At 42.2% G+C, this 12532-nt stretch overlaps 1 protein-coding gene across 1 annotated transcript in view; it reads right to left on the reverse strand.

The window, feature by feature from the left end:
- The window catches only part of ampd3b (adenosine monophosphate deaminase 3b), a 32725-nt gene extending 24141 nt beyond the window's left edge, over nucleotides 1-8584 (reverse strand). The window contains exon 1 of the mRNA XM_050073819.1: nucleotides 8425-8584. Coding sequence (XP_049929776.1) covers nucleotides 8425-8445 — 21 coding nt within the window. The 5' untranslated portion in view covers nucleotides 8446-8584. The remainder of the gene's footprint in view (nucleotides 1-8424) is intronic.
- Nucleotides 8585-12532: the final 3948 nt, after the last annotated feature.

Raw genomic sequence — 12532 nt, forward strand, 5'->3', positions numbered from 1 at the left:
ATTAGATGACGTAATTTTGGGGTTTGGGCGAGACAGACCGACATTTTTCAACATTTTAACACATTTTTCGATGAAATGATTAGTCGACTAATCGAAGAAATAATCGACAATGAAAATAATTGTTAGTGGCAGCCCTAGTCATGACACCAACGAAAGAGGAAATTACTGGACCTGGAGTCGGACTTCTCCGTCGCCGGTAAGCCGTTATCTTGCGCCGCAGAGCACTATGAGCCTCCGCCGTATTCCTGTCTGTGACCCCCGTTCAACCCACAACTGCCAGGATTTGCCTTTCCTTTCTGCTGCTGGCTGAAACGTGATAACAGGGGCGCCCCAGCGCCCACTCCACTAACTTGACGTGGAAATGAGCGGTAGTCTAGAAAACTGGCGAGTTTTTTTTTGTTTGTTTTTTTGTTTGTTTTTGGATAGATTGCGCCCTGGGCGGTCACCCACATTGCCCATAGCAAAACCCGTCCCTGGGTGTACAGGAAATCTAAAATAACCACTTGTCAACCAGACCCGCTGTCAACACTAACCTTCGCGACAACTGCCACCCAGGCTACTGCAGGTGGCAGTTCTCACAAGGCTAGTGACAGAGTTCAGTTTGGAGAGGCAGAGGAATGTTTTTTTTTTTTTATTATATTATAATACGGGAGATTTACGGGAAAATACTAATACGGTAGTTTCCTGGCCAAAACGGGAGACTTGACAGCTATGGATCTGTGCACCCTGTGTACATGTCGGCCTCGTAATGACTCGTTTCAGACCACAGTATGATACAGACGAGAAATGTAAAAGTGAAGATATGACTTGACGTAGTGTGGCGGACTCGTAGCTGCAGGCTGCTCTGCTCACGTTTACAGCTGGACTCTTATTTCAGAGGCACTCTGAGGCCTGTTGCATTCTGGGGGAATACCTGCACAGCCTGATAACAGAACGAACTGCTGACAATACAAAGTCTGATAAATGTCCAAATGTTAAACGGCAGCCTGCATACTGTCCGGATGTTGTTGTTGTGCTGTAAGTTATGATGTGTATAATGTGTTCAGCTGTGTGGCTCGCTGTTGTTCTCTCAGATAAGTGACACAGAGGTCTTTATCTGCTTCCTTGTTTAGTTGTTGTGCAAGTTTTGCACACTGAGGATGAGTCTGCATTTTAAGAGATACTGTAGAGTTTTGGTTAAACATAATTAGCTTTATTAACATACAGAGGAATTTATTTAAGTAAGTAATAAGAGATCTAAACTGTGTTCATTTAATTAGCAGTGGTAAAGTTTAATCTGAATTCAAATGTTGGTCAGTGTGAATGTTACCGACTCCTAATGCACTTCAACACATTGCAGTCGTGTTGCAGAAGGAAATGTTGGTCAACAACTGTTGCATGATTCACCCTGAAATGTTGTGGCCTCTGGAGGATGACTCCTCCTGACTGTGTGATCCTCCGACTTTACTTTATGTTATTCATAAGGCCGACAGATGATGATGACAGATGATTTAAACCAATTAAAGGATAAAACTCAAAAAACAAAGTTGCAGGACACCAGAAAGACAGTGTTCACTACAGCAATTAGATATGGTCATCATAGAACAGAAGCCATGCAAAGCCAATTCCGATTTGCAGAGTCTTTGGACGGCCGATTCCGATTTTATTTTTTTCAAACCACTTTACAGCACACAAGATATTGCAGTATGTTCTATCTTTCCTTTATTAGAACATTTTAGCAGGAAAAAACCCCCATAAAATTCACATAGGGCTGAGGTCTCCTTCCTCACATCGCTCAAGCCGTGAGCTGCACTTGTGCGTTTGTGTGCGCTGCATATATTACGCAATGTCAATCATGTGGCACGGTGGGAATTTGACCGACATTTTAAATAGGCATATTTTAGACCAACCGGCCGGTCGCAGGTCATGGCCGATCACGTGAAAACCGGCCAGATTACGAGCACTGCCGATAAATCGGTGCAAGTCTAATGTTAGCATCATGAAGCACCAACACACTGATTAGACTTTTCCAGCATGATGACATTTTTGGTTTTTAGTGAAATATTTTGTGTTGGATGGATTGCAGGGATATTGTACAGCACAGATGATATAATTCAGACAAGGGCTGGGTGTCAGTGCTCAATACCTTGAAGGCAACATTTACTATTAAAGATCCGTTATTGGCTTCATGAAATTGTGTATAGTATGACTTTACTACACACCATCCCCGTCAGAAACATTGTGTATAGAGTGAAGGACTCTGTTGGTATGAGGATCAGTTTAAGGAGACTGGTATTGGCGTTTTTTACTGACACTCATCCCTGGCTGCCAGCATGGCTGAAGACTCTGTGTTTCACGCTCTGAACTCTGTGTATCATGGTGCATTGAGATTTATCACCAGCCGTGAGCCCTGATCTCATCTCTGTATCCTGCCTGCACAGGTTGGGGCGGCTATCTTGAATATTTCGTAGACTTTGCCGTTGGCATTGTGTTGTTTACAGAGTTATACTTGGCTCACGTCCAGCATGTTTATATGTGTACGTGAAGCAAAAAAATGTCTCTGCTCTGTGTTCACAGAACAAGTTTTAGGAGGGTTTGTACAGAGTTTGGCTCATGAGCACTTATGTCTGTAGCTCCTGATCCTGAGTTGACTCACAAGTCAGTCTTTAGACGCTTTGCTTAACTAAAGACTAATGTCTTTCTCCCTGATTTTGTCTTTAGATGGGCGGATACAATTTCAGATTTTTAAAAAAAACCAAACAGAACCAATAGTAAATCCGCAGGGCGGTCCTTCGGTGGCTCGCTGAACTCTTATGCTCGTAAACATAGTCCGACTGCGTTAAAAGTTTTAAACAAAGTCGCTGTAAGTCCTTCATTTCCTCAATCTTGTGGACTGAGCACATGTTTGATAAAACAGCATCCATTTGCAAGCTCTGTGTGTGTTTGTTTCCTTGTGTACGAGAAAAGGGGGAGCGCACATTTCCAGGAGGGCGTGTCCTTTTAAAAATGCAAGAGGCGTTGCTTTGTTGCCGGCCGTTTTCTCCGGTGTGTTAAACACACTTTAGAAAGGAGTGTCCCCAGACTATCAGAAGGCGGAAATCTCTGATTGTCTGGTGGCGAGACTAGATCCTGAGCTCTTCTGCAGGAGGTCTTAAAGTTTCTTTTATTTCAAAGCTCTGCTGAAGGACTTTTGCACACGATCATCTATATGTTAATTTCAGGGTGGATTTTAGCTGCTCTTTGTTACCATGTGGAGTTCCCCTGTTTTATGTTTTTATGGTTCACAGATTGCATTTATATTATATTAAGCTATTTCTAATCTCATTAGGTGTTTTATATTGCTTGTTTTAGAGCTGTGTATTTTTTATTTTATATTTTTGTTCTCTGTCGACACTGTTGAACAAGAGATTTGTTATCTCAAGAGGTTTTTCTGGTTAAATAAAGGTTCAGTGAATAAGAAAACTAGCCTTGTTATACTGCATGTTGTGTTGAGGTGTATTGTCAGATGGCTGAAGGGTCCTGTCCAGCTTTTCTCCGTCCACACTGTTACAGAGCTCAACATGACCTAGAGCTCCACACAGCCGTTTGTGGTGCACCATAACTGAGAGATGCTCCTGGACACTGAGACCACAGAGCTGAGCCACTGGTATATTCACCAACCGATTGTGGAAACATGTTAACAGAATGTCAAAAAACTTAAGTTTAAATTTTAAGTAATTGAATAGTAATTAAAGTAAATCTGAAGTCTCAGTGTCTGTGGTTGAAATGTGTTGGACAGTGTTTGTTCCTTCTCAGGTTGATGGTTTTAATCCTCTCAGCTCTACAGTCACTGTCTCAGCCACTGTCTGCTGTTTGTTCAGCAGAATGAGCTTAAACAAACAGAGGTGCATTAGACTCAGATATCAGTCTTCCTCTTTCAGTGCTTTATTGTCTCTGTATCACAGTGAACAGTTTTAAACGATCGTACAAACACTCTGAGGACATTTTTACACCAAGTCAGTCAGGGGAAGTTTCAGATGACCCTTAAAGAGTCGTGTGAACCTGTGAAAGGTTCAAACATGTGAGGAGTGCCGTGTCAGAACAGGTTTGTCTGAGTCGCTCTTGTTACCTCAGAGAGATTTTCAGGTCACGACACAAAGAGTTTCTGACCCAGCCCACGCTTTTCAGAAAGATGACCACGAGCGGCCCACATTTAAAAAAAGAAAAACTGGCATGTCAGGAGAGGTTATTTCAGGGGAGAATGTACCATCACTGATTGACTGGGTGTGAAACAAGAGCCGTGCATGGGAAAGGAATGTAATGAAAGATGAATACAAAATGCCAGGAAACATAAATATAATATTCTTGTACAAGTTAAACACTGATGAATTTTTCCTATTTGAAACAGAGAGTCTGTCATTATGTGTTGTTCTTTGAAAATACAAATTTGTATCCGTCAAACTCAAAAAGACCAAAAGTTTTTATTTCAACAAAAGGATGAAAACAAACAGCTGTTCAGTAAAAACTGTCGTCTATAATAGTGATAAAACAAAGTGAGTGTTTCAGTCAGAGAGTAGATGTGTTGATGGATGGTTCTCCTCTTGGTGAAGGGACAGTAAATACTGCTGTCACTGTTTGTGTATTGGTACCAAAGCACGGCGGTCTGGGAGTCACGGCTCAGTGCAAGCAGCCACCTACAGATGTTCAGAGACACGGTGATGCAGCAGGGGTCCTTCGTCAAGCTAATTCTGTGAAGTCAGTTTGGTGTGTCTGGGCCTTACGACAAGGAAGACATGTTGGCATTACTCCTCCATTGAAGTGTAACATGATGTGGATGGCAGTGTGCAGTTTTTCTGCTCAGTTGAAATTTTTCAGAGTGAGAAACTTAGGTCAGAGTGACAAAGTGTCCCCCAGCAATTGATTAGGAATCTCCACTTCTCTAAAACCTTGAGTTTTTATACCTTGTTCTCCGTCCCTACATGGACATCCTTCACCAGATCTCCTCCTTTACTGCCCCTAAATGGATATCCTACATTAGATCATCAGTTAGCACGAGGCTAGTCTCTCTATACAGACTCTACATTCAGTGAATGTAGAGTCTGTAGGCAAACCCCGGAGATCTTGCCTCCGGAAGAAGAGCTGAAGAGCCCTGGTTTCCGGTTGTAGGCTGTTTGTAGTCCACGTGATATTGACCAATCATGTTTGAGCCAGCTGCAGTTGTTGCCAGGTTAAACGCTCCGTGCGGTGAACTAACGAGGCGGAACGTAATTGGCATCACTGCAAACTCTGACTCCATCACAATGGTTCAGCATTTACTTATATATAAACGGAAGTCGGAAACGGAAATTCACCTCCTCCGCCCAAATCAAACCAGAATGCCAAAAAATCGGGGGTCTGCCCCCAGAGGCTGTATCGCCGTCTGCTGGAAGTCAGAGGCCGAAAACAGCCGATGGGTTCCGAGAATGGCACAAGGCTAGCACGAGGAGAGTCACAGATGGCGTGATCACCTTTGCTATGATAAACAAGTGCTCAGTGACTGAACCTTGGTGTCTTTTCCTAAAAGTTCACCCAATAGTTCATACCCCCAGCAGCCCTGGTCATGAACCGATGTTTTTGCTGAGCGTTGCTAACCATCTGTTTTGATTCAGGTACTTGCCATTTTCTCCAGCCGTCTGTAATTTACTCAACATCCTTTCATTTCCCTATTTATCCATTACACAGTGTCATTAGGTCATGTTACATAAATTCACTCTTTAACCTTTCTGTATACAATCATTAAAAGTTCAATAGTTATCAGACTTAACTTGATTAAACATGTTAATTTCATTATCACAAAACAATCATATAAATCACACAGATTTCTACTCGTAGATACTGATGATCACACATCACACATCATATTATATCATTCTTCATTTTACCAAGTGTATACACAAAGCATTTTAAATCTCTTTTCCGATCTAACCTCCATCTCCTCTTACTGCTGATCTCCTGTGGTGGTTCCTCTTCTCTACTGGGTCCTGACTCTGCCTGTGATGGTGAAAGGTCACTTATGGGTATAATGGGATAATCAGCTCTGGTTCTTTCTCCTTCTCTTCATCTTCTGGACCGTCAGTGGAAGAATGGGCTTGTTGGGGTTCTTCCTTTTCGTGAGGTTCTTCTGCTGCTTCTGTGTTTTGCTCATTTTGTGTTTGTGATTCAACAGGGCTGTTATCAGGCCTCTTTCTCTCCTCTTTCTCTCCTGTGATGCCTCCTGTATTTCTCATCAACGACCGTTTTAGTCACGCTGCTTAGACAGTCTTTATGGCTATTTGACATCAACACTTAGATGTAGAGGTGTTCACGACAATACCGGTGTAATTTTTGGTATGATACGAAAAATTCATACCATGATACCCACGGCAACAACAAGCATGTCTGAAAGTGAAATGAGGATGGACCCTGCAGTGGTTCCAAAAAGAGGAGGGGCTTCAGTAGTGTGTAATAAAGTGTGGCGTCCGCTCAGAGGGAACTCATTCAGCGGCTCCTCTGGCAGCAGCACAGTGATTCTGTCTCCTAACAGCCTGTCACAGGTCACAGCCTGATGATCAGAGATGATTTATATACAGAGATCTCAGGGGACATTTGGTTAAATGTGTAATTAGTGTTAGATTTGATTTAGTTGAAGTATTGATATTGTAACAGAATCTGACTCTGAGTTACTATTGTTGTTCACAAACTAAAGAAATGACATCATTTTTCTTTAGTTTTTACTCAAGATTTGAAGCAAACTGTAAAACTACATCACTGATTTTGTTGCAATTGACCTATGGCTAAGTCCCGCCCTCAAACGCGATGAGCCAATCACAGTGCATATAGCCATTCCCATACACTCGGACATTCTCTGCCTGGACGTCCATTGAAATGCATTACAGAAACTCTGTTTTGTTTGGTTTCATGAGCTTTTTCTGAGATTTGAAGTTTAAAAATGGTCAAACGGTGTGCATGGGGTACATGCAACTCTGACACAAGGTATCCTGAGAGGCTGGGCGACCAGGTGTATTTTTTACACTTTAAACCACATCTCAACCGAGAAAAGTGTCTCCTTTGGATAAAGTTGTGTGGTAACGTTAGACCACAACATCAACTCAACGTGAATAAGATTAACAATGATGTCTACATCTGTTCTAAGGTAAGTCAACATTGTGTTTGAGGCAACATATTGTCACTTTGCTGGAAAGAAATATAAAGTTATCTTTAACATCTCTAGCTAACGTTAGCTAAAGTTAGCCTAACGTTAGCTCCTAGCTGCGTTGTTCATCATGTCACCTTGTTTGCTGGGAGTTCATTAGCCTATTTTGTTCTAGTTTTGTACTTTGGTGATCGTACATCATTGTTAGCTGTTGTCCAAAGGGCTCTAGTTAAGCTAACGTTAACTTCTGGAGCTTAGCTTCATTAACTTATCTGTAATGGCAGAGATAACAAAGGTTGGCAAACGTTATGCTGAATGATTCAGTGTAAATACTGTAGCACCAAACTAACGGAGAGACACTCTTGGTAAAGATGGTAAAAAGGCCGTTATCCTTTTCTCATATTCTGAGCCAAAAACCTTAACTTCAGTGGCACTTTAACTTGTTGTCTTTGATGGTGACGGCAACCAGATGCGGTTCACAAGCGTACACTGTGACCTGTAAATTTTGGCTTGTAATTTAAGCTTTTCATCGACCTTCTCAACAATAAAATGATGAATATATCCCTCCAATGCGTAGTTTAGGCCCTTTTGGTTACTTCTCAATGACATCTGATCGTTATGTCCCCAAAAAACATCAATTGCCTCCTGTGAAATGCCGTGTACTGTGACACCTGCCATAGCGCCGGTCACTGAATGTTGATAGTTTGTCTGAGTGAGTGGAGGGGGGCGTGGCTTAGCCATAGGTCAATTCTATCTTCATTAATTAATAATATATATTTTTTTATCTTATTTGTCATATCGTTAAGAATATTGTTATCCCAGTAATACCGTGTAATATCCTGATATGATCATAGGGGCATATTGCTCAGCCCTAGGAGTCGCATTAACCAATAGTGCTGTTTTCTAGATCCTTTGTAACAATCATCAGCTCAGACAAGTTCAGGTCACGTCTTTAAAATGATTTTAACATTTGAATGTGTGATAGTAAAGTAGTAGAGGGTCATAAGGACAGAGGGATGTCGTATGCTGTAAAGCCCTGTGAGGCAAATTGTGATTTGTGATATTGGGCTTTATAAATAAAATTGATTGATTGATTGATTGATAGTCAGGTTAGGTGTGTGTTAATAAGACAAAGTACAGCTGAGGTATTTCAGTCAGCAGATACCAGCATACAGAGAAGGGAAGGGCTGCAGAAGAGTGATGGAAGTGACCTCAGATTAAAGATTTAAAGAAGAGAGAAGAGTAAAGACTCAGGTGTGAAGAATCGTGGCTGTGACGGCGAGCGGTGAACTTACTTTTTGCAGGGCTGTGTCCATTGTTGGCACGTCTGGAAACTGTGGAGCTGTGGAGACTCTTATCAGGCTTCACGGGACAGAAGACAAGTCTGGTCACAGCAGCCTCTTGTAGCATGCACACACACAGCTGGTTAACTCTTTCACTGCCAGTCTGAAGGAGTGTAACGGCTGCATAGTTTAAACGCATCAAGTCCCAGGGCTAAAAATACGTTTCAGGAAGTAGTTTGCATTAGTGTTGCTCGCTGTAGTAGAGGAAGAGGAAGCACGTCTTTGCAGCCACTCTACCACTTTATCAAGAGCAAGGTAACTATTTATTGACCACACCTCTCTGTGTGTGTTCAGGGTATGTATGTGCACAAAGGACCTGTGTCACATTACAGGTACAGACATGCTTTTATTTCAGTTTAATGCTGAGTGTTTTTAATGGTCAGAGTTTTCTCTACACGTAAAAACAGAAGGAAGTTAAATTCAGGGAAATTTGTCTTGACCATTTGTGCTGCGGTGACACGGGTCAGGGTCTGACTCACCCTGAGGGGGTCACCTGGGTCAGAACGTCTGATAATGAAAGACCCAAAACACCCAGTGATGCCTTGTAGAAGAGAGCGATGTGTCACTTATATCCCATATATTGAAATACCATTTTACATGTCACATGGCAGGTGACATGTCACCTATCTAGATTTTTGGGGGGCATTTTAGAAACCTGTATGCATTAACAGCAGGCTGTTTTTACCTGCAGGAGACTTGTCACCCTCCTACACATCCTCACTGCGACCTCGCCACATGTCCATGTTTGGTCATGGACTTTGAGGCCCGGCTACTCTGTAGTTGAGTTACGTGTAGGTGAGGTGGGGGCATTGGTTTCCCTGGCAGCAGGGGGCGAAATATTATTAATAAGCCAAACGTCCCAGCTCTAATCCCCACTTACATCGCTGGTGATCAACAACTGGTGATTAATTGCCCTCAGACCTCTGAGAGGTGGTCGTGTAAGTGTAGTGATGTATTGTTGTAGACGTATTTTATTGTGCCTTCCATGTTTATAGTGTATTGTAGTTTTATGATGTTTAAAACTGTACATTTTTAATAACACTGTAGGTCTACATGTAAAAGTCCAACTACAAGACAAGACAAGATTGAAAATTAGCAGTAACTATAAACTCTGTGTGACACACATCAGTCTCTGTACTTGAAATATATTGAACTGCATCGTCCCTATCAAATAAAAAAACTGTAGTGTTGAGAAGGAATGTTTCACCTCCGTCTCCTTTAACTTCTCCTCCAGTCACAGTACAGATGATACTGGTTATACTGGTGTGTCTCATGTAGAGAGGCACAGGAGAGAAAATAGATCAGTGGGGGAAGAAAGATCCTTAGAATAGATTTCCGGAAATGTGTTTTAGTAAAGTTTCTGTCAGTGTCATAATGTTAAAAAGCTTCAGTGGTTCACATCAGTCTGTGGACGAGCTCCAGTGTCTCTGCTCAGTGTGGATGGTTTCAGAGTGGTGGAGTAAAGTTTACACCACCACCACCTGGACACTGAAGGAAAATCAGTCATGTTCCTCTCATGGATCAAAATTTATTGTGTGTGTGTGTGTGTGTGTGTGTTCACTTCTTCTTACAGTATCTCTTAAATAATAATTACAGTATTTTACATCATATTTTAATCAGGACAAAAACAGTAACTTCAGTGTGGAGCCACAGTGTTTCCTATTCCTGTCTACTGACTTTGCAATAAAGGCACAGACAGAAGTTTTGTTTGAACATGATGACATCACACCTGAGGGGTCGTCAGGGAAAGATCTGGTTGATTTTACATTGATCACACAGGCAGGTGTTGCTGCAACCTGCTGTGAGATTAAAGTCTGTCACATCTCCTGCAAGGCCGTCAGCCGGGTACAGGGACAGTAGGGTCGTCAGCCGGGTACAGGTATGGCAGGGTCGTCAGCTGGGTACAGGGACAGTAGAGTCGTCAGCCGGGTACAGGGAATGCAGGGTCGTCAGCCGGGTACAGGGACAGTAGGGTCATCAGCCGGGTACAGGGACAGTAGGGTCATCAGCCGGGTACAGGGACAGTAGGGTCATCAGCTGGGTACAGGGACAGTAGGGTCATCAGCCGGGTACAGGGACAGTAGGGTCATCAGCCGGGTACAGCCGGGTACAGGGACAGTAGGGTCATCAGCCGGGTACAGGGACAGTAGGGTCATCACGCACTGCAGTGAGTATCTCAGCCTCTTCCTCTCTGAGGTATAACTCCATTTCCTCCCCACGAGGGACCGTCAGCTCAAGGAGGAGCACAGTCTTGGCACTACTGGACCACAACACTATGTCTGGTTGGAGGCTCGTATTGTCTCAATAACTCTAAGGGATCCATGTCAGGATTGTTTATTTGCGTTGTGAGGTGGGTTTTTTGTTTTGAGTCAATGTAACTTGTGTGATTGAATGTTCTCTCTGGTGAACAGACATTATAATGTAGACAGTTTCTAAACCACCTCAGACCTTGTCTGGTGTTTCTCTTCTGCAGTTTCTTGTTGTTTATCTGCTGAGAGATACACTTTTACTGATATATCTGAAGTAAGATGATACCTTACCACCTTTACACCTCGTGTGAAAATGCATTTTGGATGATCATGTAAATGCACCTGCACAGGAGGTCAGGGACACATTGTGACCACAGCGAACACACGTGTAAATGTAATTGTGTTTTTAATCCACATACAACATGTATGTTGGCACAATGTGTAATTTCTCCTGTTCCAAACCAGTGAGGTCGCTAACATTAGCCACAGAGATCTCAGCTACGAGCAACAAAGCTTCTGGATATTTTAGACACTCACAGATGGAGTCAAGATGAGACGAAGTGTCGGCTTTTGACTAAAGCGTAAAGAGGAACTTGTTTAGTTTATGTCCCAACCGAGCTGTTAATGAAGCAACGGCTGAGCAAAAGGTGAATGGATATTTCACCAAGATTTTAGCCTGAGATTTATGAAATGTTCTCAACTAGGAATGATTGGGCATTGATAAAATCTACTGCAAGGTTTAATAATGTTTAAACACTTTCACCACCAGAGTATTATTTTTTCCAGTCAGTTTCCAGCCACCGTCAGCATTTCTGATCATATTCACTGATCTTTACAGACCCACATAATAATTTCTTCTATGAATATGTAAAATGTTTGAACATCAAACTGAAGAAGAAACCTTCTGTTTTTTATTTTGTTCTTCTCTTATTACATTTCTTTTTTTATCAACACTTGAATTTGTGTATTTTCATTAAAAAAACATTTCAGACAAAAAGATAAGACAAATTTAATTTTGTCAGTCATTTTCAAGAGTAAAAATCAATTTCACATTCACATGTTTAGTTTTTTCTCATTCCTTTACATCAGTCTGAATTGTAGAAATAATAATAATATTCTCTGTGAGGTGCAGCAGCTGAACACGTTGATCGCTGGGTGATCGTTCAGTGTTCTGTTGTCTCCGTCTCCTCTGTGGTCGTCTCGTCCGCATGTCACTGTCACTGTCATGGACATCCTGTTTCGTCCCATCAAACTCGTTTGCTTTTTCATCCAGTCAGATTCAGAATGTAGATCAAAACTGGAAGTGACAGAGTCTGAGTCCATCAACTTCTCCACAGCTTGCGCATCGGTAAACTTTTCCGTCGGCGCCGGCATTTTTGTGCCATTTACAAGCTGCTACATTTCTGTAAACATAATCTTCCTCCAGTTTCCAGCAGACCTTCATCTTTGTGTTTGGACACAGCAGTGCTGTTCTGTTTCACAAGATGTGTAACAGCGCCCCCTATCTTATAACTGTGAAAACACAAATTGCTGGAAAATCTCGTCAATGGAGGGTAAAGAGTTAATAATAAATGACTGTGCTCGTCAGTGTGAGGCCTAAAAATAAGATAACATGAAATCAGCGGTGTTCATCCTTCAGTCACCTGGAGTCAGTCCCACAGAGTCAGGACACTGCCAGCTGTGATAGACAGCACCCACACATGTGATGATTATACACACAAACATCTAAGTCCGAACATGTTCAGATAACGATTCGACAGCTCAGTCAGATTTACGGCTGCACCTGAAGTTAGACACACGAGATGAGACTG

This window comes from Epinephelus moara, chromosome 20 (genome assembly GCF_006386435.1).
Source record: "Epinephelus moara isolate mb chromosome 20, YSFRI_EMoa_1.0, whole genome shotgun sequence".
NCBI classification, from domain to species: domain Eukaryota; kingdom Metazoa; phylum Chordata; class Actinopteri; order Perciformes; family Serranidae; genus Epinephelus; species Epinephelus moara.